The sequence below is a fragment of the Cervus canadensis genome, chromosome 22 (assembly GCF_019320065.1).
Source record: "Cervus canadensis isolate Bull #8, Minnesota chromosome 22, ASM1932006v1, whole genome shotgun sequence".
Taxonomy (NCBI): domain Eukaryota; kingdom Metazoa; phylum Chordata; class Mammalia; order Artiodactyla; family Cervidae; genus Cervus; species Cervus canadensis.
This window is the reverse complement of record NC_057407.1, coordinates 56,994,883-57,021,744: the sequence shown is the minus strand read 5'-3', so window position 1 is coordinate 57,021,744 and position 26,862 is coordinate 56,994,883. Positions and strand designations below refer to the sequence as shown.

Below are 26,862 nucleotides of genomic sequence, written 5' to 3'. Positions count from 1 at the left end.
CACTAGCTCTCTGCTTTACATATGATAGTGGGTATGTCAATGCTGCTCTCAGTTCGTCCCACCTTCCTCTTCCGCCCTCCGTCCACATGTCTGTTCTCTACACTTTTCACTAGGAATAACTTCCTTATAGCTGCTTGACATAAAACTACTAACCTCAAACAATATCTTACTGTTTAAAAACATGAGAATTACAAGAACTCCAAAATTAAACCCCAATTACCTTGGTAGGAAAATAGCGCTTGGTCTTAAATTGCTTGAGGAATGAAGACAGAAAAAATGTTGTGAAAAATAAGATGACAGACCAAAAGAGCACATCTGGAATATAAGGTCCATGGAGACTACAAGCTGATCCTACAAATGTACCATGGTAGATTTTACATTCCTGAAAAAAGGGGTGAAAAACAGAAAAGGAAGGGGTAAAGGGGATTCTCAGATATCCAATAAATTAATGAGGAACTTCTCTGACTCTAAGATGCTACTTATCAAAAGACACGCCATTATTCTGTTTCACTTAGAAAAACACATCAAGACAACGTTAAAACACAATCAGTTTTAAAACACATCTTGAGTTCAGAGAGGTAATGGTTTGACAAATCTGTGCATCTTAGAAATCACTGAAAGGAAATAATGTATCTTGTCAAGTTAGTACATCATACACTCCCTTCCTTAAACTCTTTATTTCCTTTAGTGAAAGGTTTATATATTGAGTATTAATTCCCAGATATTTTGTTTGCCTCTTTGGTCAACAATTTTACTATCTTTCCATTACTTTTGAACAAGTTGCTTAAAATAAAATCAAAAGTCAGAAAATTACTACTCTGCCTTTACAATGCTGAATAAGAGATGGCTATAGTACTAAATTCAACTCAACTATAGTACTAAATTCAACATAGTAAAAACTGTGTTTGGCTTTTTTGACTTTTTTTCTGACTTTTCTAAAGGTGAGATTAAAACAGTAAAGTGAACCACCGAAATATTTCCTTTAATAAAATCAATAATGTAATCAATAATATAGCACAATTATAGAAACATATTGACTTGATTTTCCTTTTGAGGGAAAAGAATAACTGAAAGACAACCAGAAATTAACAAAAACAACTGGAGTCCTTTTCTCCTTACTTATATTCTAATGAGATTCATTTTCAAAGCATAAATCAGGTTTACTCAAAGAAAAACAGCCAAAGGAGAATCCATTAATAATGGATTCTCAACAGCCAAATTGAGAATCCATTATTCTCAATTTCTATGTGCTAACATTAGTAATCCTACAGTTTACAACACGGATCATAGAAATAAAAGCTACAGCTATACAAAGAAACTTAACATGGCCCTAACTTAACATTAGGGATCAAAAAAACACACTGAACAGACCATACATATAAGCAATCTGAAACATTAGGACATCCTATTCAACATGAAGAGTTTTTCATTTTTTTTTTTTTTTTTAACAAATCACTTTCATTTGAACACCTCTATTAACTCTACTTCTTTCAGAACAGCAGTTACTTTTTCAATATATAGCAGTACAGTACTATTCTAGGCTGGTGACTTACGGACACAGTGTTTTGTCTCCACACTGTCCCAGAACCATCCGTGTTGATAAGGTGTCATAAATCTATACTGCCCAAACAGTTGGCCAGCAGTCAGTCACATGACATGAGCACGTCTAGTGCAGCCAAGAAACGCAACTTTTAATTTTATTTAGTGTGCAGTTAAATACAGACACATGTGGCCCGTGACTACTGCACTGCACAGCACAGATGTAAGTGATCAGTGGGATAACACTGCAGATGAAATCCCTCCAACTCTATATTCAGGAGCTAACTATCACCCCAAGAGAGAAAGGGATGACCTACAAATGCTTACGTGATATAAAAAGCACCAGAGCAGCTCAGGGGATGGTGGGTTTTCACTGATACTGCTAGCGTCACTGGACACCTTTATTTCTAAATCCCAACCTGGGAAGTGACCAAAACAGCTACTCTAGAGCTAGGACAATAATTCCCAACAAAATACAAAAATATGTGTGTAACAGTCTTCAGTACCCAGCAGGTGCTCATTACACATTTCTACTCTTTTTTTCCTTTTCTTTCTCTCAGTGCTCAAGTCAGACTAGTCTCCACCAGGTAAACAGGTTCAGTCTGAGCACCCCTGATCAGAACAGGCGGGTCCCAGAGAGGCTGAACAACAGAAGGCAGGACAGGCGGGTCCCAGCTGCTGAACTGTTAACTTTGGGACCTGCAACCAGCAACCACAGGCTGATGAGCGCATGGATCCAAGAGGATCTAGAAACCCGAAAGCATACTCATAACTTTCTAATAAATAATATCTTGGAGGGCTTCCCTGGTGCTTCAGATGTTAAAGAATCTGCCTGCGATAGAGGAGACCCAGGTTCGATCCCTGGGTCAGGAAGGTCCCCTGGAGAAAGGAATGGCTACCCACTCCAGTGTCTTGCCTGGCGAATTCCATGGACAGAGGGGCATGGAGGGCTACAGTAGTCAATACAATTGAGCGACTACACTTTCACTTTTTTTTCAGTGTCCTGGAAGCCAAATACAGTCCCTCTTGACCTCTCTTCCCTTGATCTCAGTTTCAGTTTTTTTCAGCTTTTACATTTCAGGACATGATAAAAAAAATGTGGTAATTCCTATTTGGTTAGACAACACAACACTATATTCTGAAAACGATATCCATCAATCAAGAAGAAAACATAGGTTTACTCAGAAAGGGGCTTCCCATGTAGCTCAGATGGTAAAGAATCCACCTGCAATGCAAGAGACCTCAGTTCAATTCCTGGGCCGGGAAAAGCCCCTGGAGAACAGATAGGCTACCCACTCCGGTATTCTTGGGCTTCCCTGGTGGCTTGGCTGGTAAAAAGACTCCGCCTGCACTGTGGGAGACCTGGGTTCGATCCCTGGGTTCGGAAGATCCCCTGGAGAAGAGAATGGCTACCCACTCCAGTATTCTGGCCTGTATAGTCCATGGGGTCGCAAAGAGTCGGACACAGCTGAGTGACTTTCACTTCGTTTTACTCAGAAAAAGCTCAAGAACGAGGTTAATTGTTGGCACCAGCCTTCGCTTCATTTATACTCACAGACACAGTGAGGTTCCCCCAGGGAATGTCGCGGGCTGTCACATTGTGTTCCTCCCACATCTTCAGAGTTTCATTGCCAGGGTTAGAAGGCTCAACACACACACATCTGAGAAATCAGAATGGGATACAGTTTTAAGGATTCTGAACTTCGTGTTTATATCGTATTAAATCAGTCACACAGTGGAGTAGTTCTTAACTTTATTCCATGTTATAACGCATAGGGAAAACAAGTGAAAACATTTCAGAAACAATGGAATGGAATGAAGTTTGGCTTACGTAAATAAAACAAAGAAAATGCTTACTTAATGGAACTAGTTGGGCACATCCCTTGGGGCAGAACTATTTTCTTTAAAAATTTGGGAAGACACCACCTTTAACATGGTCAGCCTCCATTCAATCTCATCACTTAACCTCCATGGAGCTGCCGCCGCCCCACTGTCCACACACACATCAGGCGCTGGGAACCAGTACAATGTCTGCTCTTGTTAATTCCAGGAATTCTAGCAATTCCTTTCTGCATCTTAAGAGTCATCCTTACAGTAATGGGTAAAACACCATTTTTCAGGACAGCACTAGGAGAGTTAAACTAATCAGAATTCAGTTCGTACCCAGAACTATCTGACCTGCCTGAAAAAGCCAGAAACACACACATGAGAAAACAAATCTCTAAATGTGGATTTAAAAAAATGAAAAGAACAAACAAAAATATTCTCAACTGGACCATGAGCTGTTTGAGAACAGGTGGGAGGCTGGACTTCGGATTCACTGAGGCTCTGTCATTTGCTAGCTATTTGACCCAAGTCAAGTTCTAACCTTAAAGAGCCTCGGGTTCTTCATACACAAAAGGGGCTATGACACGCATGACTCACAACGACATGAATATTAAGCAACACTCAACACAGTGTCTGCCACAAAATGTCAGCTGAGCAAAGGATTTGCACACCAGAAACTGCTCTAACCGCTGTCACGAGCTGTGAAAATCATGCTCACGCTTCTTAAAGATCAGAGTAACAGGGAACGAGAGAAGACAGAGAATTAAGTAAAAAAATACCTAGTTTGAGAACAAAGGTGATGCAAAACAGACTTGGTATCAGAGTGTCGCTAATATTTTCAAGCAAGTCAATATCTTACAGGAAGCTGCAGGCTCCTCCGTCCCCTGTCCATCAAAGCCGGGAGTGTGGAGGGCAGCGGGGAGGAGCAGTGTGACGCGGGGGCACGGGGAGGGGCCAGGAGGAAGGGTTTTGGTCACCACGTTCCTCCGTGAAAGTTCACCAAATGCAGGCTCGAGCTCACATCAGCTGTGCGCAGGACAGCAAATACAGGCATCCACCTCAGAACGTGTCATTTTAATCACCTTCGTGACGTTTAAATGTCTGCCAACCCTTTTTAACTATTATAATTACTTCTCAAACCCCATTTTATTTCTGAGTCTTAAAATATTTTCACTTCAAGCTTTATCACAAAGAAAATAATCCGCTAAACAGCATACAACAGTACACTGAAATTATATTTTAAAATAACATCCACAAAAATTAATGAAAATGCACAACATGAACAATATTTAAATATATGGTGGGCAGTTGCCAAACCAATTTAAACATGAAACCAAAAACATACACACTTGGACAAATTGTTTCAAGAAATAACAGTGACTGAATTTGTTCAGTCACATGTATGTCCACTGAGTGCTTTGGTAAGATCTCACCTGTAACAAACAAGTCAACCTCTGTATTGCCAGTTGGGTAGTTATAGCTTGATATACAGCGAGCATCATGTTGCAAAAAAAAAAAAAAAAAATCTGTTTTCTTTTGCTCTTAAACGTCTGCAAAAATACATTTTAATATTAAGAAACACTTACGAGTAGCTGGTTAGTTCCTCCAAATTATTGTGCATATTAAATGCATATGTTTCTCCTAAATGGAAGAGCTTCTCCAAAGCCTCGTAGATGAATATGATGCAGATGAGAGCTGCAAAAGCCTCCTCGGTGAACCGCGTGATGTAGCACACCAGGCTGCTTGCATCTGTTGCAACCAAAACAATGCACAAGAAAGAGGTCCACAGACCAATACTGGTTCTCAGAGACAGATATGAAAGGTGGTAATCTCTGTTTGGAAAGAAAAATAAACGTGGACACAATCAACATATACACGCCAAACAGTACTGGTACTTAAAATTTCCACAATAAGCAGTAAGAACAGTATAAAAACATGAGATTTCTAAAAGAGAGCATATCACAGAATAACAAAATAATGACTAGAGAAAGCTCTATGTGTTTTTCTTTCTTTTGCTTCAACTGAAGACTAGCTTGTTGTTAGACTTAACAGTTACATTTTACTTATACAAAAGTTTTCCAGTGTAAACCTACCAGGCAATATACACTTAAAAACAAAGACCTCACTGGCGGGAGGTGGGAGGGGGGATCGGGATGGGGAATACATGTAACTCCATGGCTGATTCATGTCAATGTATGACAAAACCCACTGCAATGTTGCGAAGTAATTAGCCTACAACTAATAAAATAAAATGTAAAAAAAAAAAAAAAAAAGACCTCACTTTAGAAATCAGTTATGAGGCTTAGGCGACAGACACCAGCCTCCAGGACACCTGGATGTGTGATGCTCTCTGGCCCCAGGGCTCAGGGTGACACAGCGGCCACACCCCTGCCCCGCCGCCACACCCCCGCCCCCGTCACACCCCTGCCCTGCCCCGCCGTCACACCCCTGCCCCGCTGTCACACCCCTGCCCCTGCCCCGTCACACCCCTGCCCTGCCTCACTGTCACACCCCTGCCCCGCTGTCACACCCTTGCCCCCCGTCACACCCCTGCCCCCCGTCACACCCCTGCCCCTGCCCCGCCGTCACACCCCTGCCCCGCTGTCACACCCTTGCCCCCCGTCACACCCCTGCCCCCCGTCACACCCCTGCCCCTGCCCCGCCGTCACACCCCTGCCCGCCGTCACACCCCTGGCCCGCCGCCACACCCCTGCCCCCCGCCAACCCCTGCCCCGCTGTCACCCCTGCCCGCGTCACACCCCTGCCCCCGCCCCGCCGCACACCCCTGCCCTGCCCCGCCGTCACACCCCTGCCCACCCGTCACACCCCTGCCCCTGTCACACCCTGCCCCTCACACACCCCTGCCCCTGCCCCGCCGTCACACCCTGCCTGCCCCGCCCCGCCGTCACCCCCCTCCCCGCCGCCACACCCCTGCCCCCGCCACACCCCTACCACTGCTGGCTCCGCCACCACCAGCATCACCCCACAGTGACTCATTTTCCAACTCAGTGTCAAACAAGTGAGCCTAAAACAGGTCAGGCCACTACATTCTCAATTTATGTGTGTATCATGCCAGATCAGAATCAGCTTGTTCAGGGAAGAAAGAATCAGAACAAGAGGAATTAGATGAGTCAAACCTGTAACAGCACCAAGTTGTTTCAGGCTAAACATCCAGCTGCAATGCTCTCACTAAAGGGACAGGACTGCTGGGTCAAGTTCTGAGGCCACCGCCCAGCGGCCTGCACTGACCCTGCGCGTGAACAACCCCCGCCCACTGCCTGGCAGAGCCAGCACCAGCCTTCTAGACTCACCTCTTTCTAAACTTCTAACAAGACCAGCATACTGTTCAGTACCTAATTCAGATTTAACACCTGACTAGGCTGAAATCTCATAACACAAAGGATTTTTACTGTCCCTCAAGTGACATGCTTATCAGAACTCAAATCCATGGACTTTATACTCAAGGGGACTGGGGTGACAGCAGGAGCCAGAGGAGGGTTTGCCACACAGTGGCCCCAAAGCATTGAAAAAGAAAAAAAAAAAAAAATATATATATATATATATACTGATCAGATCCTCTTTTTCAGCTATTAATAAATACACAAAGAACTTTTAATTTAATACAATAATATATAACTATACACTTACGTAAACACATGTGAAAAGTGGATAGCTATTACATACCTGCAGAATTTAAATAAAATTTTTTCAAACACTAAAACTGGACCTGTGCTCCCCAATATTGTGAGAGGTTGCCCAGCAAACAACGAGTAGGCAATCCCAGTTAATGATGCTCCAAAAAGAGACTCTATTGCACTCTGTTTAAGGAAAGAAGAAACGAATAAAAGTAATACATCATGAACACATCTCTAACCTACTGTAGTACATGTAAGACATCTGAAAAATAAAAACATTAATCAAGTGGTTTAAAAAAATATAGTAAACGCAACTTTAAATCTCAAACTTAACATTTAAATAAAGAAAATCACAAACATATTTTAAATACACTAGAAAATTGTTTTGCTTTCACATACTGGAGGTGAACTTTTGCAATCAACATTAATTTAAAACAACACTGTGGGAGGCAGGGAGAGTGGGGTACATAGAAGACGGACACAAGAGGCTTCAACCCCTCTACATAACATGCTTTACTTCTGAAGCCTGTGGTGAGGACAAAGATGCATATATTGTTTTCAATACTGTGGCATGTCCAAAACAGTTCATTTAAGAAAATAAAAAGTATTTGAAGTGTTTGATATGGTATGTTCCAAAAAAAATCTACTTCTTCAAATAGATGAACAAGACATTATCACGTGGTCCTATCATTCTCAAATTGATTTCCAAAGACAATTCCCCACATATTTTAAAGAAATTATTCTAATATGACTGGCTTAACCAATAAATATAAAAAATGAAATGCTTAACACAAATAAATGAAAAATCTCCTGGAAACCATAGAAAAGGAAAATCCACTAAAGTTGGGTTAAAATGATAAAATGAAAGACTCAGAAAAATCTTGAAAGCTAGTAGGCCAGTTTTATTTCACCACCAATGTCACACCCTAACTGACTAGGGGATCAGTTGGGAAGGTGTATAGACTCTGCCACTAGATAGGGAGGTGGGGGCAGAAAGAAAACAGTTTCCATTCACAAACATCAAGGTCAACGGGAATACACGACCAGGAAAGGGAAAGCCTAGCATCAGTAAAGCAAAGAGAAGGCGCTTGTGAGAGACAGTCCTCCTGGGCCTGGAGGCAGCAAGCAGCGGGCAGAGATCAGGGCTCCAGGGGACCAGATCGGAGGAAGCAGACCACCTCCTGCGAGCTGTGAGCTGCTGAACCACGGCCATGTCTCCAACTCATCCAGCCCAACTTTCCTCACCTTTGAATGTGGGTGATGAGAGCCAGGAGAGCTTACTGAAGCAGTGTTTCTGCAAACACCAGCAGGAACACTGTCTGGCATACGGGACGCTCTCAACATCAGTACTAACAGCGTGTCAGAATCACTCACAGCAGAGACAGTTATGTCGTAAATGAGACATTCAACTCTCAGTATAAAAACAGGATCAAACCCACATACAGACTTCACTTTTGGCAAAACGAGGAAGAGTTCATGTTAACAATGTATTTATGAATTGTACAAGATAAACGTGTTTTCTTGCCCACAGACAAAAAAGACTGTCCTGGAAGACACTGCTTGCTAGGCTGTTATAAAATCCTTGGTTCAATTACAGTCTGTATATTTAGGAATGAATTTAGAGCTCAAATCAAAGGGAAAAAATGTCTAAACCTCATCGAGAAACAGAAAGCAGAGAAACAGAAACAAGGAGATGGCAAATAAAGAAATGCTAATGGCGGGGATGGGGGAGGGGGTTGGTAAGGGGTAAGGGGTGTGGAGATGCTGCCAGGCACAGAATGAACTCCCCGCCAAGTGCTGTGTGGAAAAAGCAGACTCTGCCTGGTGGAGACCTTCCTTACTGTTCCCCTCACTACCACATTCACTAGTTCCTCTACCCAGATCCACTTTTTCCCAAGTTTTAAGCCACTTCTATGTTCTTTGCCAAAGTGAAACCCATCTTTCCCTGAAGAAATCACAGCCCCACTGTGCTGCCTCCCCCAACCCACATTCAGTCTCCAAGTCATCACCCAGCAGAAGCCTCCCCTCATCACCCCCTCACCCCCCACTGCAGGGCACGGGGGCAGTCCCTGCTCAAGTCGCCTCCTTCTCGACCTCTGATTTGGTTTCTGCAAAGTCAAACCGTCCTGATCTCTCGCTCAAAGCTCTGCTGTGCCCTTGTCTAATCTGCTGGGCCACTTCCTCCTCACTCCCCTCCTTCTTCCCATCCACCAATGGGGATAACTTCCCCCTTCTCCTCTCCCTTTAAAGTGCTAACCTCATCTATCTCAGCTTCCCACTCTGGAAACTTTGGATCTACACTTCCTAATGTCTCCACTTTTACCTGAAGTTCCAATAAAGCACCTGAAAATAAACACAGCGTCATGTCCCTCCATAATCCTTCTGACTTCTCTGCTTCTATAATTATAGCTCCTACAGCTCTTCCTTCATCTCACTTGTGTGCCGCCCAGCACAGCATGACATAGGAACTGCACATACACTTTCTCATCTTCTTCTCGGTTAGGACCCCAAGGAGAGAAGACACACGTCCGTGTCTCACCCGTGTCCGTACTCCTCCAACGTCTAAAGCGCTATCACACACACAGGGTACTAAGAGCAGGATGAGATGGGGAGGCAGTGAGTGACAGTCCAAGAAGCAGCAGAACTTCCATGACGGTAACAGACAAGACACACTTCCTTGGGGACCAGCAGAGATACACACACAGCTTGTGACAGCTGCTTTAAGCAGCTTACTAAAAATATACACCTCTGATATAATAACATAAAAGAGTAATATAAATGAATCTAAATAACTGAAAATAAACTGAGTTGAAAGGAAATTACAGTTGTCAGGTTTACCTCATGTTCAGCTTATGAAATACTTTAATTAAGCAATTATTACTACTTTAGGTTTGGTTGGTTTTTAAAAACCTTAAGATCTATAAAAAATAAACTTTCTCCAAAGAGTAAATATCATTAAACAAAATACACTTAGGAATCACAAACTGTCTCACTTAAATGCCATTAAAATGTATATAAACAGCAACAAAAAACACTTTCTCAATTTCACGAAGCACCAGATGCGGCTCTGTAACCACAGCCCCAGTATGGTATTACCCAGAACAAAACATAAAAGCTTTCATTCTAATCATGTCAATACACAGATGCAGTTTTCAGTTATACTTTCCAGTTAACACTTTGACAACTTTCACACGTTTAGTAACAGCAAAATTAAAGTAAACACCACTTCAAAATCCATCATTGTCCACAATTGTGCTCCCTTCTTCCCAACGGTCTGCCTGGCGGACCTGCCAGGGCAGATGAGTTACTGGTCATCAGAGGCTCTAACTAGTCCTATGATGCCCTGAAGGACACAGAGCGCCCACCCCCGCCCCCGATAAACTCTCCCACCCGCGACCCACCGGGACGAGTTCAGTTCATCTGAACCCCCCCCCACCCACTCCCCCCACAAGGACAATACAAGCCTTTTACTCAATTGATAAAACCATTCATCCAGCAAGCCATGAAAAACTTTTCTTTTTTTTACCTCAACTGTGCATCTTCTCCTGTTCAAATGGCTTCCCCATGTTTTCCACAGCAATTACCTTTGGGGGAAGTCTGCTTTGGGACGGGTTAATCATGCTGTGGGGAGACTCTTCAAATAAAAGTAGGAATAGTGAGACAAATGCACACAGACACTTGCCTCTGAGGAGCTAAGAGCCTGGCCACTACCAATCTTTGTACTCACTATTCTGCCTTCTGTAGCTTCTCCAAGCAGCCCTCCAAAAGTGATTACAGGAGACATACAGGCACAGTATAGGAAAAGAATCGAGGCCAGGCACTGCAGACTTAATGCATCCTTGAAGTCACTCAAGAAAAAAGGTGCTTTCCTTTTGATGTCAAGTATCAAACCACCAAAAAGCCTAAATAGGTGAGATGAAACTCGTCAAACTGTACACTAGAGGATTCTGGCTGTTCACACTAAAACTATGGGCTACATAAAACTGCTGGCGCCTAGCATTTGTCAACAAAAATTAATATCCTATTTAAATAATGGTATAAATTTTAGAAGACACACTCATTTAATCTAATCCACTGACAGCGGAAAGGTAGATCTCACTAAATTAAAAGAGACACAAACATCTATATCTTATGGACTATATACTGAAAAGACTACAGGCAAAAGACTTATATAAGTAAATGCAGTATCAAACACAAATGTGCAAGGAAACGTACAATAAAAACAAATAAAACCTAACAACCCATTTATGAAAATGTGTGTAAGCAATTCTATTAATCATTATCTACATTATAAATCTTAAAGGCAAGTGTGAGAAATACCAGGAATGCAATTATAATATAAATCATAAGTCCCCAAACACCATTTAGTAAGTACCTGTGCTTAGGTTCACTCAGTAGTGAATTAAATAATTTTACTTCTAAAATTAATACTCCAAACACATAAATATTTCTGGTCTAGAAAAAGTCTAAAAACTATTTCAGTGTATGTAATTTACTGTGTATGTAGTCAAACCAGTGTGTATATTAATAAAACAAAGATGTTTTAATTAGTAAATTTAAATCTATATTTGTGCATCAAATCCTTCTCATTTCACTGTTTCTTCAAGTCAGACTTTTGGATGCACCTGACCTGAAAGCACTCCACTACAAAACAAGCTCTGTGAGGAGCAGGGACCTTGTCTTACTCACTGCTACTCTCTCCAGGGTTAGAACACTGCCTGGGGAGCAGTAGATACTCAATAAATACTGGTGACAAAGCAGTAACTCAAAAAGACTGTGCGACTTATAAAATGTATAATCATTTAAATCCCTACTGCAGAAAAATACACCCGAAAAAGTTAATATTATGCTTTCAAAATACATCACAAAGGTTAATCTCATGCTTTCAAAAGCTTTAGATCAGCACTGCTCACCCTTACCGGCACCAGGGGCCAGCTTCATGAAACACAGTTCCCCACAGACTGGGGGGATGTGAGTGCGGGGAGCAGCTGTACACCCACCGCTCCCCCGGCTCTGAGGCCCGGCTCCTCACGGGCCATGGACCAGTGCCGGGGTTGGGGACTCTTGCTCCAGATGTTTCAAACTTTACCATTCTAGCTTTTTCCAAAGTTAATACTGAAATAAACCTAAACGTACACTGACAGCTGGCATAAGTTATCCTATAAATAATATGACAGCAATGGGACTGAAAAATCTATAAAGGAAAGGGTGCCAACTTGCAATAAAAATAGTGCCAATGATAATCTAGTTAATGAAACTATATCATCAAGTCAAAAATCTATATAAGATTCTCAGGTAACATGATCAGTAGGGGCCTGGCTTTGTACTTCTTAGTGACTAACCCTACCTCAGTCTGAAGAAGTAGCAATGCTAATAACTCAAACGAGCACCTTTCGCATGGGGGCAGAGGCTCACTCTAGTATAATTCAGAGACTACTACTATTTAAGATTCAAGATCTTTAGCTCACAGAGAGCACCAATGGGCAAACAGTATCACTATACACATGCTTGCTTCTCTACTATGACAATACCATGATACTTTTCTATCTCTACAAAAAATTCTAAGACAGTTTGTACCTGGCAATATTTCTATTTTTTTATTCCAGGAATTAACTTCTGCAACAATTTTTCTAACTAGGTTTCCAGAGATTATATGCTTGTCTGCCTGATTTTACATTATCTTATGATACGCTGCTCACGGAAGAGTTTTACATCTCTGCATACACACAACACGATGGCTACAATTCCTCGCTGTTCCCATTGTTCTGACTGCCTATTAGAATGGCAATAGGACGCCACACTTTCCTCAAGAAATCTTTTGTACAGCCAATTAAGTTAACCTACTACAGAACTACAATATTCTTAACATATGCTGCATAATGTTTTTGTTTTAAATTAAATCCTAGTATACAGAATCCAATATATTCTAGTAAGCTATTTAAAAATATGTATTAATTATCCTTAACATTATATACCTATGAAAACAATAAACATTTTTTAAAATATGGAAAAATACTAGACAAAATTAGTTTCCAAACACTTGCAAAGAAAAAGCATATTTCTGCTTTGTCCATCACATCAGTTTCTAGCCCCCAAGAGATGCCCGCATGGAATCAGCGACTGTACCCACCGTCCAGTCCTCTGGAGCTCGGGCCCCGCATGGTGCGCTGCCTCCTTCGGGGTGTCACCCGAGCTGGGGGCAGATCCATTGGGAAATACAGGAATCTTTCTCTTTTCCTGCATTTCACAAAAAAAAAAAAAAAAGAAGAAGAGAAACAACACACTCACATCTTTCAGAATTCTGTTTTAAGGAAGCCAAAATAGCATCTCCATTAAAGAGAACATGAGCTCTCCCATTGATTATACGTCTAACCAGTACTCCTCGAAAAAAAATGCTTCCTAGTATCAACTTCCACTTTAAAGACACTGCACTTTGAAACAGAATCTAAAATTTGTCTCTGTTAATATTTCAAATTTATATTGGCTTTTTCTATTTTATAATCTAACATCAAATATACTATAGAACACTCACACACATCATTTCAAATTACTACTCAGCAACAGGAATATAAAAATCCAATAAAACATCTCTTCAGCTAGAATTTTAAATCCTTATTCATGTTCACTATTGAAAAAATATACTTTATACTTTACATTAAGAAAAAAAGGAAATTCCACTTTTTCTTATTAAATACTTCCCTTAAGATGTCAGTAGCATGAGTCATCAAATAAATTTTCATAAAAATCAACTCCCTATTATGTTTTATTACAAATTCAAGAGTACTATTCTCATGATAAAAGATACTCTCATCCTCAGGGAGCAAGTTTTGTTAACTCCAAAGGTCAGAGGTTACTGGACCAAAAAAAAAGTGGGTTGCGGGAGAGGTGGAGTGGGAATAGAGCAACAGGGGGAGAGAGAAGGGAGACAGAGAGGAAAGAAGAGCAGTGGGGAGAAAGAAAAACATGGGCTGGGGGTGTTCATCCCAGGGGGACCCCAGATCAACCACAGCAGTGAACTCCCTGGGTCACATGCTCAGTATTTAAAAAGTAGCACGACTTGCCTGTAATCGTAAGACTACCATTTGAAAATGTCAAGATTGAAACTAACTTGTATCACAGCTCAAAGGGGAAAGAGAAAACAAAATTACTGAACTCCCACAAAATGCATCTAATGAAAATACTATATATCACAATTGATGGGATGTAGCAAAAGCATCATTCAAGAAAACAAAGCAGCTCTTATATTAAGAAAAATGAAAGGACAAAAATAAATGTATTAAGTATTTAATTCACCAAATGTGAAAAAAATCTTTCCTGAAGGAAAGTGAATACAGCTAAATGCAGAAGCTGAGTTACACAACACAATATACTTTTTTAAAAAGGAGAACTGAAATAAATATTGAAAGTTGCTCTATTAGAAAAATATGATTAAATCATCAGCTAATATACAACCAAAGATATGACAAGGAAAGTCACAAATTTTACTTATGTATAAATATACAGTGAGAGGGAGAGACTACACAGTACAACCCTATGCAACTAGATGAAAAACCTTGATAAAATGGGTGCTATAACAATTTCCCAAAATTGACACCAAAAAACAGGAAAATAGGTAATTTTCTAGGAAAATATAACTTACCAAATCTGACTCCAGAAAAAAGAGAACATTTACACAAACCAATTTCCACAGAAGAAATAACAAGCTGCTGAAGTCTACCATACAAGAGTCAAGCTCAGAAAATTCTACTAAAAAATCTTCCATACTTTTAGAATCAAAGTATTCCAAGCCACTTAAAGTTTAAAGAGCACAGAAAAAGGAAAACTTACAAATCTGTTTTTATGAAACAAGTTTAATGATGATACCAAAATGTAAAGACTTCACAAAAATCTATAGACCAATCTGCTTACAAATGGAGATGGAAGCAACTTAAATAAAACATTAGAAAAAGACTACAGACACTTTAAAGCTTAAGTTGGGTTATTCCAACAATGCAAGAGTGTCTTCAAATTAAAGAAACTATTAATATGATTTACCATAATAACTGGTAAGTAAAATTCATATATCATCTCCAGAGATGCTAAAAAGCCCTTTGACAAAATTCAACACTCACTTATATTAAAAAATTCAATAAAACAGAAAACAGGGTATTTTCTTAATATGATAAAATATGTATTTTGGCATCAATGACAGTAACTTAATGAGAGAAACAATAGACTTTGACTACAACTATGAAAAAATTAAGAAATGCCCTTTAAAGTCGACTACTATGTAAAACTATTAGAGATTTTAGTCAATACCATTAGATAAGAGAAAACATGTTAAAGGTGTAGGAGTTAGAAAATGAATAATATTATCTTTTATTGGAGACCACATGACTACACACAATAAAAGAATTAAGGAAGGCAGCAGGATACAAATGAAATATACAATGACCAATAGTCATCATATATATACATATATATAAAAGCAACAGACAATATAATGCAACAAAGACCTCATTTATAACAGAAACAAAGATAAAATACTTACGAATACACTCACCAAGAGGAGTGTAAGGTGCACATAAGGAGAATTTTATAATATTCCTTAAGGACACAAAAACTGACTTGAAAACAGTCAGGAAAACAACTGGGGAAAGATATACCATGTTCTTGAAAAGATTCCAACTTTCCCTCAGTTCATTTAGAAATTTAATTTCCATCACAATTTTTTAAAAATCACATTTTATTTCTGTAAATAGAAAGCTGATTTTAAAACTAATATGAAAATAAATATGCAAAGACGACCAAGAAAATTCAGAAAAACAAGAGTGAGGTCAAGAATGAATGCAGACCTACCAGATATTAAAATATATCAAAAACTTTCAGAAATTAAAGTGTGTAAGTGGTCCATGCCTAGACCAATCAATGGAAAAGAAATCCCAGAAACAGACCTGAATGAATATGGAAATTTAGTAAATGATAAAGACAACATCAACAAGCAAACAGAAAAATGCTTAACTTTTTAATAAACTGGGACAGACTACAATTTAGAAAAAAGATAAACTGCATGCATTCTCTACATAGTACGTCATGGTAAATACAAAAGGATGAGTGAATAATTTAAATGCTTAAAAAAAGTTGGTGGAGGGTGATGAACAAAAAATATTCAGGAATACTCAACTTCACTAATTACAGAAATACAAATTAAAATCATATTAAAATGCCTAATACAGTAAGATAATGATAACGTATCAGACTGACAAATATCCAGAAGTGTGACAACAGACCATGCTGGTGAGGCTGTAGGGAAACAGGCATTCTCAGGCATCACCAAAATGAGTCCAAAACAGTTAACCCAAGAAGAGGAGACTCTGGCAACGTTTGCTAAAACTGCAGGTAAACTCCCATGTAAGCCAATAATCTTATTCCTGGGAATCTATCCTGCAGACACATCTGCACAAGACTAAGATGGCAGGCGAACACCACGATGAAGCCTGTAACAGCTAAAAACAGAAGACAAGATGCACCAGGATAGGACAGACTACAGCGCGTCCATGCTGGGATACAACAGAGCTGTGAGGAGGAGGAGGAGGACTACTTCTGCCATTTCTTATCATCACACCTGCAGGAAATACTGTTCCATGAAAAAGGCAAGGTGCAGAACACTACATATAGGATGTTCACGTCTGGTAAGAAAGAGGAGAAAACAAGACTACATGTTCATATTCCCCTGTACTGAATAAAAAGTGGAAGAATAACAAAAAACCAATAGCAAATGATGACCCGCAAGAGGTGGGGACAGGGTGGGGTGGCAGAGAGGACGTGGTGGGGAACAACTTCTCCGGGTGTAGTTCTTCATACGGTTTTGAGTTTTGAAAATGTATAAACTACTTGGAAAAGTTTAATTAAAAAAAAAAGGGGAACTCAAAGAAGCATTGTGCAGATCCTCACCTGAGATGGAACACTCTTTGGTGGCTCTATGCGTATGGAAGGGTCCCACTCTCCTGGAGGTAGGACGGTCACTTGATCTAAAAATTCATCAATTCCAGATAAGAGGTCATTTCTGTCTTTTGCTTTATAAGCTACATCATGAAAAATCTAAAGAAAAATGAACACATTGAGTAAAAGGATTTTAAAGTTGAAAGAAAATTCCATACATAGTAATCCACTTTCGATATCATAACAAAGTCTACATAAAGATAATTACCTAAACTCTTGACCCCACCTTCAATAACAACTTTAAAAAATAATGCACTATTAGTATTATCAGATAAATTAACAGTAAAAACCAAACAACAAAAGAAACTAGTGATGTGTTAATACACAATTTTTAGAAAGAGAAAATTTTACTTGGGAAATAACATTTTAATGTCATTTATCCTAAAGGAATAATCATGAGTATGCTAACAACTTTACTTAAAATAGTTAATTAATTTGATCGTTCCTACTGACTGGGTGCCTACTGTTTGGTAGGTACCATTCTTCTCTTTTTCTGTGTTTTATTTTTGGCTGGGCTGGGTCTTCACTGTGGCACAGGCTTTTCTCTAGCTGTGCCAAGCAGGGGCTATTCCCCATCTGCGGTGTGCAGGCCTCAGCGGTTCGGGCACACGGGCTCAGCAGGTACAGCTCCCGGCTCTAGAGCCCAAGCTCAGTCCGGAGTCTAGCTTAGCAGCTCCACAGCATGTGGGATCTCCCCGGACCAGGGATGAGCGAACCCAGGTCTCCTGCACTGGCAGGCGGATTCTTTACCACTGAGCCCCCAGGGAAGTTCTGGCAGGCACGACACGGGTAAGTCAGAGTCCCTGCACTCAGAACTCGGGGTAACCACGTGAATCCACTACCGCAGGGGATAACAAGAACGCCTATAAAAATGAAGCAGGGTACGGAAGGGCAACCGATGCGGGGGAACAGGGTGGCTGCGGAAGATGTCTTAGAGGAGGAAACACTGAGGAGGAGTCTGCCTGAGATGCGGGACAGAGCAGGTACAGGGTGGGGTGAGGGGTGCAGACAGCGCTCCGCCAAGGGCAGAGCTCAGCGTCCAGAGGCGGCAGTGAGCACCGCACATCCAAGGTGCAGAAAGGACGGGGAAGCGGATGGAGCAAGCAGTAGAGAAAGGGGGTCCGTCACAGCGTACAAACTTCAAAAAGCACAGAGACCGGGCTAGGCAGGCTCTATCAAGGCAACAGCGAAGAGCTTAAACAAATATCCAACGGGCATATCATTGATACATCTAAATCAAGGAGATGATTTATTCAAATCTGCATATTACTGATAGCACAGAGGAAAATACTATAAGAGAAAGACCCATAAAATACACTTTAAAATCACCAAAGACGGTAAGAGAGTCTATAATTTAACATGCATTGTATGCTTCACATCAAGGGGCGTGTTCCTTACCTCATCTGTCATGAGGGTGGCTATTGATCTTCCAATTTCGTGATACTGTGGCGCCTTGCCTGCAGGCCCCAGTAACAGAAACAAAAACCTAAGGGAACATTAAAACAGAGAGATTTAAACATGAACAACAGACATAAGTCTAAGAATCATAAGCAAATCATACAAATGTAAACACAGAAACATTACTCAGACCTCCTTTTCATCCTCACATCCTATTGGCTGCAAAAAGTTTGGCAACTCTATTCAGATGAATCACAAAACTAAAAACGGCATTCATAATTAAGTTCCATCTTTCTTAGAGTAAAAAGTACTTAAGGAATCAGTGTTTTACATTAAAGATGGTGTTTCCCATCTTCTATGTCTTTTTGAATTTTGAGTAAACAATATTTTCTGGTCTGTACTGGTGAAAAGAAGTAAATTAGTAAATCAAGTGAATACCAATCCAATTAAGTACTTACTTTGGCTTAAGAAAATAGATGAGTATTCAGAAGAAATTCATGGTCCCTCAAACTACAGTCTGGATAAAGACACTATAGGGGAAAATAAAGGACTAACCCTTTTGGAAGTAAAAGCATTTTATTTACAACTCTTATTATTTAAAAGCCTCTTATTGTTTAACAACCTCTTATTGCCTATCCCATCTCCAAAGGATCTTCCTGACCCAGAAATCAAACCGGGGTCTCCTGAATTGCAGGCAGCTTTTTTTTTTTTTTTTACAAACTGAGCTACTAGGGAAACCCAAATAAAAATTATTTAACTTCCCACTTAGTTATATTGTTATTAACATACAGTAAAATATTAATATTCATACTTATCCAAACTGGAAGTATTCATCTTCCTGCTTTGTAAGAATTTAAATGTGAATAAATGAATTATCTTTCTCATTTATCTCAGTACTGTACCATTAATGCAACTCAGGAAAGCTTATTAAAAACTAGCATGTACATTTCAAACAGGCTGCAATTAATTCTTCATATTTATTACTATAAAAATATATTCTTAATTATTCTCATTTGTAATTAAGTTCATATAATCAGTAGCTAACTGATCACACTTTATAACACAACTTGCTAATTATTCTTAATGTATATTGAACAGAAGATTGGATCAGGTCAGAACAAAGCATTCTGCCTAATTCAGGGGCATTATTACATTTAATCAACCCTGAGGTACTGTTACCCTCATTTTACAAGTAAAGCAGAAGCCTGGCTTGACCGTCCCACAAAAAGCAGCAGAGCAAGGATTCAACTCCATCCTCTCTGACTTCAGTGCCTGCACAGAACATACTATGAACAGAACTTTTCTTATAAAAACATAAATGCAATGTATTTTTTAAAGGATGCTTTTTTTTTAGTTCCAGAAAGAAAGGTAAATCTTTAATGCTCTAATAGTCAAGGCACTGGGGCAATGACACCATTAACCATTAAAAGGAGCTTTCATTACATAAAGCGACATGTTCCTCTAGATTTTGGACATTCTGGAAGAACGTTACCTGCAAATAACCCTCCCTTACCTTGTAGGGACGGGGACTTCGGTTAGCCCTGAGAGAAGAACAGCGGGAGCCAGTCTCACAAATGCAATTATAGGTCTTTCTAAAAAATCCACCTCTCCCACCAGAACATTGGATGCCTCAGCTCCTGAAGGAATTTTTCTCATGAAATTCATATCAACCTATTGACAAATAAATAATAATTAAAAATAAAGTGTGCATGGTACTAATCAGTCTAGAAGGAAACAGGAAAAAGATGCTTTAAGACTACTATTCGCTAATCAAAACTGGTGATCTAAAGGATGTTTAAGTGCCAAAATTCTCACAAGTACAAAGAATGAAGTTGACGAATACAAAGTGCAAGCAAAACACAGCTACCAAACAGTAGTCCCAACTAGTTTACTGTCATGATCTTCACTACTGCAGAGATCTAAATTACCAAACAAAACTAGAGAAAAGTTTCAATGAATATATAGCACTATTCATTAAAAAACTACTGAAGACAAAAATATAGTTCACAACTAACAATGGTCCATGAAATTATACACAGTTCTAAAAATATTCATTTAGTCATGATCTATTGTTTAATCTTAGACATGAATTCGTTCCTTTATATTTTTTGTATTTTATAAATCCTCTTTTACTTTAATGAACTATGGGCATTCCCCAGTATTTTCAGTAAGAGGGAAACATTGTCTTTATTTTCATTTACAACTAAAGTAGTCATAATTGGCATACATACATGGTAGTGCTGTATGATCGAATTAGGTTGTCTGTGTATAATTACAAAGAAAAGGCTATGGACATAATTCAAAGTACGGCAGCTTCTTCGTTGTATGCAGCTTCACACAGTCACTGAACAACCACTAGCAGGGCTTCTAGGAACATAAAACCAGCACTTACGGCGGGCCTCTTGAGTCCCACACCCAGCGTGCCACAACTACAGTGCCAGGAGGCAGACTCCTGCCCGACAGGGGACAAGCGGGTGTGCACAAGATAGACCAAGTGAAAGAAAGCACAGCTGTGTCAGGGGAACAAAGCAAATGGCACCTGCCCCGTCTAGAGGAGATCTGCGGCAGAAATCACAGCAATCTGTCCACAGACTCCGTCCTGGAAACCTGACACTCATCTGAAATAACTGCGGCACCAGTAAAAATATGATCAACTTACAACAGAACAACAGTACGATGCCCCAAATGCAAGGCTTTTAACTTTAGAGCATGAAGCTCAGCAAGGCTATAACGCAAATCATCATTTAAGTGCCTTCTCTACAAAACGTGATTCATAGACTTCGCATCATAAAGGCTTAAAAACTGAAATTTACTTGAAATAATGGCATTTAATTAGAAGTCTGACATTGTATCCTATAGTCAATACCATCAAACACCATCAAAAAAATTACAATGGATATCAAGAATCAATTATTCAGAGGTAGTACTCAAAGTATGCTTTAAATTCAACTGTAATTTGAACTTGCAGTTTTTTGCTTTGTTCTTTTGAAATAAGCTCTTTTTTACATTTCATTTAACACTCACCTATGAAAATTAAAAATCACAGTTGAGATAGGTGGATTATTTTTCAATTCCTGTCTTTACCTTTACCTATCCATGGGGAAGCACTGATGTTTCCCAGTTACATTCCAGAAAGCACTGACACCAAGACAGTAATTCTGGGGTCACATTACAGCCAAGAAGAGGCTGAATTGTTACTGCTGTGACATCACTCCCAGAATTAACCTTTCTAGTAGCGGCAGCTCCACAACAAATGCCTGCAGTTCATGATATCTATGCGTGGGTATAGATGAAAATACTGTATTATCCCCATATTCTTTTGTCAGGATTTCTAACACTAGTAAGATATAACATTATTCAAGTGCTATGAGACTGTTACCTTTTTCACAATTTCTGATCTTAAATTAACATCACAAGCATCACATCAGGTTTACAAGCACCGGTTATTAAAAATTACTATAATCACTGTTAATATAGTCACATTGCTAGCAATTGTCTCAGTAAGCATGATTATGAAAATGTATAGTTAATAACAGAAATTACCTTGCTGAAGTCAACAGTACTATTTTCTCTGCTTCCTCCACTTCCATTACCTTTAATTTCTCCACTTTTACTATTGTCCAAGTTTCCAGGTGCAGACTGTGGAGAGGCCAAAATACCTGTATTTAAGAACAAACAATTTCCAAAGTAGTAAGAAGAAAATTCACTTTGCAACCTGAATTTGCTCATATCCTGAAAGTGATGGGTTTACTGAAAGCAAATGTGCTAGGTAAAAAAAAAAAAAGTGCCAAGTGTTAGTACAATACCAGCAAGAGTGGGATAACATTTTAAGCAATAATGAAGCTATACATGTTAACATTTAAAATAATATAATTGGCATTTACAAAAATGGTGGCCTTTTGCAAAAAGAAAAAAAGTGAGTAGAAGGTGGAAGACCTGGGTCTGATCACCACTATAAATACTTAGCACATCCACTTTCACTGTATCCTTAGATATGTGAACTGCAGAGCTTAAAGATGCCTAACTACACTTAGCACACTTACATCAGTAACAATGTAAAATTTCTGATAAACCCTAAATGAAAATGCAAGAGCTACATCAATGAAATATACACTCGTTTTGCCATAATCCTTCATAATTAGTTTCCTCATGAATTTTCACCTCTCTTGGGTAAAATTCATGTGCTGTCTACTGTCATTATTCATAAGGACTATGCTAAAATTCAATAGCAATGTTTTTATGATATAAATACAAAGAATACAGAACTTATAAGGGAACAGATCTATGTTAAAATAAGTACTCTGCCACTTTGTAGCTATGTGTATGACCTTAAGTAATTCACTCAACTTCTAAGACACAGACAAACTTATAAAATTTGTTTGGATTAGAAATGATATACATTCTATTAAATTAACTTGTCTGGATTACAAGTGATAGTCACATGTTCATGCATGGTATACTCAGCTCAAGCAAAACTCAGCAGCAACAAGTCACACACAAAAATAACCTAAAATCACCCAATAGCATATTACTAGTCATTACTACTATGTATTCGCAAAAAGTTCAAATGCTACAAAAACTTTAGAGTATGTAACACAGATTTCTACCATTAAATGTACCTAATTTTTTCAAAACACCCAAGGCTTTCTAGTTCAAGAATATAGATTAATATTACCCAAAACACTGAATATCACAGGAGAAAATGCACCAGACAACTGCAACAGACTTCACTTCTAGTTTTAACTGTGCCACTCACAACAACCTAGTGACCCAGAGAAATTCACCACTACATTGTTTGTGGTTAGAACCTATAAACTTTAAACAGTGGCAATTAAATTTTAAAATTTTAAGCATATCAGATATAGTCTATGCATTTTTGTTTTTATAGAATACAACATATACTAACTAGTAGCCTGAAACTAAGTCATTTGAGTTTGCAGCTTAAATTCAGTGAATGAAGACCTTCATGACACCACTTCTCTGTTAAACACCTACACCAGGATGCCACTGTGACCCAAAATCTCAGTAAAGAAAGTATATGCAGTCCACTTAGCCATATACCCACTCCCGAGAAATTGTAAACAATTCTGAAATAAAAACTGTTCCCTAAACTGAACTCATTTTAGTCTCTTTGACCTTTGTCCCTAAACTTCCATAATAGAATCCATTCCTCTATTAAAATACATGCTCAAGTGTAAGAAGAAAAAGTTAAGCAGTATTTTTCAGTGGATTCCACCAACTCCCACACAAGAATATGAAGAGTATCATTTAAGGCCCTGGCAGCAACTACAAGTGATCATCAACACACACACGCTGCTAACTACAAACTGCATCCAACCTGCAGACATGTAACCAAAGAAAACAGACACAGTTTCTCAGAATAGTCCTAGCCACCACATCTGGGGGAGAAGAATGGGATGCAGAGAAGGCTCCACAGGAATGGGAAGAAGAAACGACCTGCAACTCAACACTGACAAAGTCAGAAGAGAGGGCGCGAGGGAGCCAGGGGCTCAGCTGCTCACCCTGAACGTGTTACGGCGGGCAGGCCAGGCACACTTAGTTTCCCACCACCGCCTTCTCCATCAGTCTTCCCTGATGCCAGCTAAGTTAAAGCTATATCCTGAAAAGGTAAAGGAAATGTCCTTGCTCCTGCAGTAAGTTCCTAGTGCTCAGAATTAAATGAGTAAATTCCCCCAAATTAAAACTATAATGAGCACAGATGACTTGGCAGGACTTTAGTTACTTGCTTTAAGCAAAAGAAAAAGCAAATACGAGTATGTATAAAATCCATCCTGGGATTTAAGTCATACTCTGGTAAGTCCATTATTTTGCCCTTTCATTTTTTTCCCTCAAAATAGCATATCTACCTAGAAAAATTAAGCAAAGACATCAAAGCTTCCTGTCATTACAGATCTGACAGCAGAAGTGTCCAGAGCAGTAGTTCCCATCCATGGAAGGCTGTGAATGTGCTGGCAGGCGGTGGCTGCGGGCCGAGGGTGCTGCCCAATAGCTGACAATGCACAAGACACCCGACCACACAGAACTGTCCCCCCAAAAGGCCAGTAGTGCCGACGGTAAGAAACGCCGAGTCAGAAGACAGTCACACACTCAACGTGAGTTATGTCCTTTACCTAAGTATTCTCTAAAAAATAACTGATGGCAAACACTGCTTTCCTTTCCTACAGGTGTTCACAAATCATGACCTCGTGACACAAAGAATCTCTGGCACTGGTCTCTCAGAAATGATGAGGCCACCTTCTTGACCAGACTTCAGGAAAAGACAGCAGGGTCTCCAGGTGCTCTGGGCAGCCGGGACTAATGAAGAGCTGTCCCTGTCACTGTGGCTACATTCCTTCTACAATGTTACCTTAGACAGCAATTATGAGCTCTCCCTTGTCCTCAGAAATCCTCTTCCCTACACTCTAGTTTCTTCTCTTCCAAAAGGCAAGTAAATCCCATGGCACCCTTAACAGCAGAGGGAGGAAAAACTTAATTGTGCTCCTCAATTTTCAGTTAATTGCTCTTTTTATCCTCTTAACATGACCTAATAAGTCACTGGGAACCTGTATGCCCCTTTCTTCCCATACAAAGCTTATAGTCTCTTATCATTAATTAGACTGAAGCTGGTAAAACAAGGAACAGTCAGTATTACTGACAGATATAGGTAAAAACAAATGCAAGGGGAAGTAACTTCAAAGTTAATTTTGTTCAAGAAAAATAGTCAATTTTGTTAGTCTTTTTTGATGAAGTAAAAGTGTTCATTATTTCTGAGCAATTATTTCTAGATATCTTTTCCCCATTTTTGTTTAGTTACCTCATTATAATACATCTTTTCCACAAAGTATTAAAATTTACAATGAAATTCTATACTATAGATTTTTTTGTAGGTAGTTCTGGGTTCAATTCCTTTGTCTGAAAAAAAAAAATCCCTTTGTCTGGTCATTTATGGTCTAAGCTTAACATCTCTAAGTCTTAATTTTTTTCATTGTACAAACAGTGATAAGATAAACTCATCAAATAGAAATATAATAACACTTAAGTGAGTTACAAACCTTTTATCCACTAAGACATAATTTTTCTAATTCATGTAGAAATAAATCCTATCTGCAACTATAGGAACTCTACTCCTAAAACTTTCAAGGTGAATTTGGATGAAAGATAGATACAGCATTAAATAAAAGACAACTGAAGTCTACTCCAAATTATAAAACTAGTCGGAATAATGATGACTCCAGGCAGTCAACAGTGAACCTCAATCCTCTCAGAGACAAGATGAGAAAAAGAACATCATTCTACCTTTGGCAGGAAGGTGAAAACACACTGCATCCCTTACACAAAAGCACCAAACAGTAGATAAAAGGCTTCTCATTATACTTTATGTAAAGCATGTGTTCATTCACTTGATGGAATGAAATGCACAAGAAGAGCCACCATTTTTTTTTAATCATGGCAAATTAAAAGATGACCTGTAAAAATGTCTACATTTGTCTGAGCCATTCAAATGCATTGACCTGTAAAACCTCAGTAAAAAATTTTGCAAGGGCTTAAATTATGTGTAGGCTCCTTTGAAATCTTTGTAAAACTTAAAATTTTAAAATAATTCTATCCTTCTCTATAACACACTATAAAGAAAAAAAAACATGCAGAAGTCAAAATAAATGGTAAGCGTCATCTACATAATGCTGATTAAGCCATGTGCTGAGAGGCATTCCAAGTGCAAGGTCCAGAGGCAGAAAGCGCCACACATGGGGACTTTGGATAGTTGCCTGCAGTCACGTCAACATTCTCCTCACTCTTCTGCTCCTGGCCTCGCAGCGCTTCTACGTCTTCCTCGGGCGGATGGATTACTACTGTGGGAATATCGGCACTGGCAGCGGACACCAGGAGCTCTGGGGCCTGAGGCTGCCTCGGCCGGGAAGGTCTGGCGTGGAGGCGGCTGAGGCTAGGGCTGGAAGGAGGGCTGCTCTGAGGGGTGGGCGCGGGGCTTGCGCACCTCGAGCCCGCAGGGGTCCCGGCTCTCGAAGAAGGAAGAAGATGACTGACAAGAAGAGACAAAGGTGATTCTCCTCTCAAGGAAAGGTTTGAGGCAGACAGACCTGTTCGCAAAGAGTGGCGGGAGGCTGAGAGGCCTTCCCCTGAGGTAAAACAAATAAATGAAAAGTGATGAAGTTTTATTGCAGAAGGCAAAAGAGACACACAAAAATCAATCTACACTGTAAACCGCAAGTTTTAAAAAAGGTCCAAAATTTCAAATTCATGCTGTCAGGGTTAGTATGACAATCTGAATTTTAAATATTAGAAAATCACTGAAAAATGGCTTAAACTATAATTAGTTCTCTGAAGGTGCATCCGAAACTCAAAACAAAAAATGAAAAACAATGATAGATGGAGAGGGACAATATTCTGTTAGGAATGAGAATGTCCAACAGTGTGGCTTTAAAAACAAAAAATAATAACAATGAAAAGCTGTTGCTTTAAAAAT

General features: G+C 39.5%; 1 protein-coding gene across 9 annotated transcripts in view; it reads right to left on the bottom strand.

Moving 5' to 3' along the window:
* SLC4A7 (solute carrier family 4 member 7) overlaps positions 1-26,862 on the bottom strand; it is a 110,233-nt gene that overhangs the window by 27,825 nt on the left and 55,546 nt on the right. For 6 of the 9 annotated variants that reach the window (XM_043443631.1, XM_043443633.1, XM_043443630.1 and 3 more), the window contains 11 exons: positions 26,147-26,515; positions 21,924-22,039; positions 19,894-20,051; positions 18,381-18,468; positions 16,935-17,081; positions 13,132-13,238; positions 10,729-10,903; positions 7,051-7,184; positions 4,953-5,198; positions 3,095-3,200; positions 221-382 (listed from right to left, as the gene is read on the bottom strand). In XM_043443631.1, the coding sequence (XP_043299566.1) occupies positions 221-382; positions 3,095-3,200; positions 4,953-5,198; positions 7,051-7,184; positions 10,729-10,903; positions 13,132-13,238; positions 16,935-17,081; positions 18,381-18,468; positions 19,894-20,051; positions 21,924-22,039; positions 26,147-26,515 (1,808 nt within the window). The remainder of the gene's footprint in view (positions 1-220; positions 383-3,094; positions 3,201-4,952; positions 5,199-7,050; positions 7,185-10,728; positions 10,904-13,131; positions 13,239-16,934; positions 17,082-18,380; positions 18,469-19,893; positions 20,052-21,923; positions 22,040-26,146; positions 26,516-26,862) is intronic. The other 3 variants (XM_043443635.1, XM_043443637.1, XM_043443634.1) reach the window with 1 other exon arrangement.